This window comes from Cornus florida, unplaced genomic scaffold, assembly GCF_030987335.1.
Source record: "Cornus florida cultivar Cherokee Brave unplaced genomic scaffold, ASM3098733v1 CherokeeBrave_3.0.0_Hap2_Chr02, whole genome shotgun sequence".
Lineage (NCBI taxonomy): Eukaryota > Viridiplantae > Streptophyta > Magnoliopsida > Cornales > Cornaceae > Cornus > Cornus florida.
Window position 1 is genome coordinate 75,481,134 of NW_026775572.1, and position 5,078 is coordinate 75,486,211.

Sequence of the window (5,078 nt, forward strand, 5' to 3'; positions counted from 1 at the left end):
TTTTTTTTTTTTTTTTAATTTTAAAAATGCGACTATTCTTGAATAATGTTACATTAAACAATTTTGTATACAAAAATAATGCTAAACATTACTTAAATCATGAATACTTTCTACAAAGTATTACTAGTGTTTTTGTACAAAATGCTTAAAGTTAGATACAGGGAAAACATTAAGCTATATCACTCCTTGCAACGGTTCTTTCTCACCTTCCAAAGAAGGAGGTTGAGAGCTCGGGTCTCTATAGACAAAAAGTGGGCATGTAATTTTCTTGCCAAGGTTTAAAATATATATATATATATATATATATATATATAAATTACCTGACCAGTGAACCACATGGATATATATTTTTTCCATTTTCTTCTAGGCCACATGCAAACTATGTTCACCCGACAAAATGTTAAAATTCATATGCTAAGCTCTATCTACACAACCAACCATTGTACTAGAATGACTATTATCTCTTCTGAGAAAAGTATTCAGGCTATATACCTTTAAGAGCCTCCAAAAGCAAAATGAGCTAAAACACATCAGAAGAATAGTAAATTAGGTCCCTAACAAGAAAGGGCCTCTTTCACAATATTAAACTTTAAAAAATTAAAAATTAAAACTAATATGAAAAAAGAATTATTTACAAATACTGGTGATACCAAACACCATGCTACGATTCTTTCGTATTTTCATACAATTTTTTTTTTTTTTTTTATAAGAAAAAGGATTGGGATTAGAAAGATACTCGACTGCTCTGATGGTCCAAGAACATGAACCAGTTCAGACACCAGACGGGGGTTCCTGTCTCCTCAGTAATCAAGGATGCAGAGGTACAAGCCTATAGAACAGATCCTGTTCAAGTATTTTCATACAATGCTTAGTTCCCACATAATAATTGGGCTATATGATGCAGCTAGTCTCCAAAATGACTAAACAAGAACTATGACACTAGCTTGAAACAACAATGTAGGTTTCTTGATCAGAAATTTTTAGTGTCTACACTCTACAGGCTTGCAATCATAACGAGAATAAAAACGCTTGAGAGTACTAGCCAATATTAAAAAGTTCAGGCCTCCGTCAGTCATTGAAGATGTGAATCAAACTGAAGACTAACTCCCAAAGTCCCTAAAAACTCAAATGAGTAAAAGACGATTAATTTCAAGAAATCACTTTCAAACAGGAAATATAAAGGAGCATGGTGTGTTCCCGGAAATTTCAACAGTGAATCAAATAAGCCATGCTGCTTGTATAAATAAATAAAAAAAACTCATATGGATGGCAATGATTCAGCAGGTTCATCAGATATAGCAAGACAATTATAAAGTAAAAAATTATTACAAGATTTTAAAAGCCCCCACAAAATCCTAAAAATGAGATAATACAAAAAACAATCTCTCATTAGTCAAGAAGGGAAAAATTAAGTAATGCTGTCATCATACCTAGTAGCTCACTGCTATCCCTTGTGATAATCCTGAATGATGTAAGTAGTGAATATGCTTTTCACTCGGTTTGATTAGCAAGATGACACAACGTGCTTATTTATAATGCTGTGAGACCTCCCACACAAGCTTATCCATGAATTGGCATTTCTTATCAAATCCCCATCCTGGGTTGCTCTGCATTATATAATTTGTAAGAGAAATAAGAAAAGTATTTCTGTATAAAAGAGTGAAGTTTGCAAAAAAAATGGAGGCAATTTCAGAAGGGGTATCTTGGTGTTCCAACTTCCAACAGTCTCTTCAAAATTAGAACAAAGCTTACTTTCTTGCTTTTACACACTATATCTTTTTGTTATTATTATTACTTTTTTTTTTTTGGGGGGGGGGGGGGGGGGGACTCAACTACATTATTTTGTATTCAAACATTTTCCAAGCAATGTTTCTGTAGGTTAGAATAAAGCTAGGAGAAGTTCTAATCGTGATGCAAATTTGCATCATCGATTTCACACAAAGAGCCTATGTCACTGATCTTTGAGGTGGACCCATGGAAGATATCAGATAGTCATAAAGATCCAGCGGATCCCACAAATCAGGCCCAAGGTTCATAAGCAAACTACTGCTGATGAGAAGACTAAAATTTAGCATAATTAAAGTGGTACTCAGTTAAAGACTGGTTAGGTATAAGGTTAAGGTAAAAACATAAATCCTTAGTAAAAATGCCAACCTTGAGAGAAAGAACAGCACGATCTGTAAACCGCTTTACAGAAGCAGGAGCACGTTCAGGAAGAGTTTTTGCGACTCTTTCCAGCTCTTCCTCTTGTCTCTTTGCAGTTACTCTGTCAGGTCCACTATAATGATCCACAATCTCTTTTATAATAGGGACTTTCTCCATAGTTTCTTTAATGGCTTCCTGATAAAGTGAAAAGGTAATGTCACCAGCAATGGCTAAATGACAAAGTATAAAAAATAACTGATACAGATTAAATATCAAAATTTAAGCACAACTAATTAGGTTCAGAATAAGGGAGGAACTGACCAGGGTGTTTTCCATTGATACAACATCAACTAGGCTTCAAAATACAATGATGGACCATATCTTAAAAGGAACAGTCAGATGGAAGATACAGAACTGGCTATATACTAAAAATGGTAGACCAAGAGTTGTGAATCAAAACTTAATTCGGCGAGATGAAGTTGTACTTTTTTTATAATAGATATTCTGATTGTAAAGGGTACAAATGCAGTTTCAAACATAAAAACAAAACATTTAGAGAGAACTGAGAAGTAATGAACGATGTCCTCAGTTAGAAATCCTAACAGGATAACTTGAAGACAAAAAGACACAAACTTGAAAATTACAAAAAAAAAAAAAAAAAGGGCCATAAGAACACTAAAACATAACCAGTGATTGGTGATTAAAGGCTAAAAGGATGAGCTAATATTTTTTAAATATTGAAAAGATAGTGTATCACTTACCTTGAACTCTTATATAAAAAAATATTAGGGATGACATAAGTATAACAGGGGAAATTTTTTTTTAAAGAAAACAAATAGCCGATCTTCATTCGAGTAAGTTATCCCGGCCATCCGATAGGGGCTGGGCTGACTTTATTCATTCGTTTCAAGGGATAGGGTATTTCCTGTCGTTTGTTGAACGGTTTGATTCAAATTGGGGGTTGATACATAACCCACATTCTGGACAGTTTGCACACAACATGGACAATAGAGTAGGTATGTAAAATGGAGGTTCAATACACACAATAATACTAAACCAACTAATAACAAGAGAGCATGCAATAATACTAAACCAACTAATAACAAAAGAGCATGTTGGCATTACCTCCCACTCTTCTTGACTTTGAATTCCTTCGTAAGCCATCAAGAATGGCTTCATCTTCTCAAGAGCATCACGAAGAGGAATCGGAGGCTTCTCATCAATATTGGGATTGGTTCCGAATTCCTCCATCAAGTACTCTGGTTCACACTCTATCTGCAACATCAAATTACATATAAAACTCAGTGGCCGCATACCATATACAACTGATCATTCAACTACTAATCAGAATTAAATTAAGATAATTTACCATATAATTGGTGTTCATCGCATCCAAATATGCATCATCAGCAGGAGAAGGCAATACTGTGTAGCTCAATTCTTCGAAATCTTCCACCAATTTACTCATATTCTCGGGACCAATCCGCTTAGCCAATATTTCATCAGCGCCGTCGTCAACATCATCGTCGTCGATGATCATCTCCTCCTCATCCCGAGCTCGACTTCTTCTGTCCCCTCTATCTCTAAACCCTCTTCCCCTTCCTCGGCCGCCGCGAGAACCTCTCCCTCCAGACCCTCTTCCCCTTCCGCCTTCTTCCCCTCTGTTGTCCCCGCCGCCCCCCTTCGACAGTATTCCCATCGCCTTCTTCACCGCCTCCTCGCGGCTCAACTTCGGCAAATCACTGGTCTTCTCAGTCGCAACACTCGCACCTCTCTCCCTAGTGGGTCCCTGTCCTGGTGGCCTGGCTCGGAGATGCCGGTTTTCCACCTTCACCTTCTCGCCGGAATCCGCCGGTTTCTCGGGCTTGCCGCGGCCGGCACCGGCATCGGCTAACACCGACAAGATGCCCGAAGGGAGATCACTCTCTTCTGGGTTTCGACCCAGATCGCGAATTGGGGCTTTGGGTGTCGAATCGGATGCGTCTTCTCTGCGGAAGAAGATGGGTTTCTTGGGTCCAGATTGTTCTGGTTCTGGTGGACGTGGATCGGATTGCTGTGGGCTTGTGACTCGGCCTCGACCAGTACCTCTCACGTTCGACACGAATGAAGAAAATGATGGAAGAATCGGAGTTGAAGGGAGGGGTTTACCACGGCCATGACCACGACCGATTCCGGCGGAGAAGTTGCTTTCGGGCGACTCGTCTGTGTTGGGATCGTCGGACTCGGTCTTTCCTGGGGTGCGGGGAGTGAAGTGAGAGGTGGGGGGAAATGAAGAGGAGCCTCGTCCCCGACCTCTGCCGCCGCCTCCTCCGCCACCAGCGCCGCCAGAGGTGGAGTAGGCTGAGGCTGGGATTAGGGTTTGTCGATAAGGGAGTGTTGGGTTTTGAAGATTCACCAAACTTCGTCTCATGGCGGAGGCTGAATCGGAGCACTGTGGTATGTGTGCATATATGCAGCTTAAGGAAGATAAAGAGGAATTAATTTACAGATAATTTAAGCTTATTTTTGTTAGGGTTTAATGAAAAAAATAAAATGACACTTATTATATAAAAAATGTGCATATCTATAACTGAGTTTAACAAGTTTGTCGTAAAATTGAACTAAAATTTTTTTTTATATAATTTTTTATTTTTTAATTAATGTTTTTAAAATGACAAATAACGCAGGTCATAACATGTAACATAAAATTGTAAAAATCCTAGAAGGGTCCATTTTTGAAAAAATATGATTAAAAAATACTAGTAAAAATTGAAAATATTTCCGATAAGGATAATTCATTACTTAGAAGCCAAAACTGACAAAAATATCATTTTTTTAATTATATATCTATATATTTAATTAAATAATATTGCTATTTTAACCGACCCGTTTCTTTCCCCAACCAATTACCATATTTCCTCCTTTTATCCGAACTCATCTTAAAACAATTCTCA

At 37.8% G+C, this 5,078-nt stretch overlaps 1 protein-coding gene across 3 annotated transcripts; it reads right to left on the minus strand.

Moving 5' to 3' along the window:
• Positions 1 to 588: 588 nt before the first annotated feature.
• LOC132295333 (replication factor C subunit 1) lies at positions 589 to 4,611 on the minus strand. Of its 3 annotated transcripts, none has more exons than XR_009478441.1 (5): positions 3,515 to 4,611; positions 3,271 to 3,420; positions 2,155 to 2,340; positions 1,431 to 1,607; positions 589 to 843 (listed from the first exon to the last, which is right to left on the minus strand). XR_009478441.1 is itself a non-coding variant. In XM_059793556.1 (4 exons), the coding sequence occupies exons 1-4, from the start codon at positions 4,553 to 4,555 to the stop codon at positions 1,527 to 1,529; spliced, it is 1,458 nt and encodes a 485-aa protein (XP_059649539.1). In that variant the 5' UTR covers positions 4,556 to 4,611; the 3' UTR covers positions 1,214 to 1,526. The 3 variants fall into 3 exon arrangements, 1 of the variants encoding a protein (XP_059649539.1); XR_009478442.1 differs by lacking the exon at positions 589 to 843 and adding an exon at positions 861 to 1,116; XM_059793556.1 differs by lacking the exon at positions 589 to 843 and having other exon boundaries at positions 1,214 to 1,607.
• Between the last annotated feature and the right edge of the window lie 467 nt (positions 4,612 to 5,078).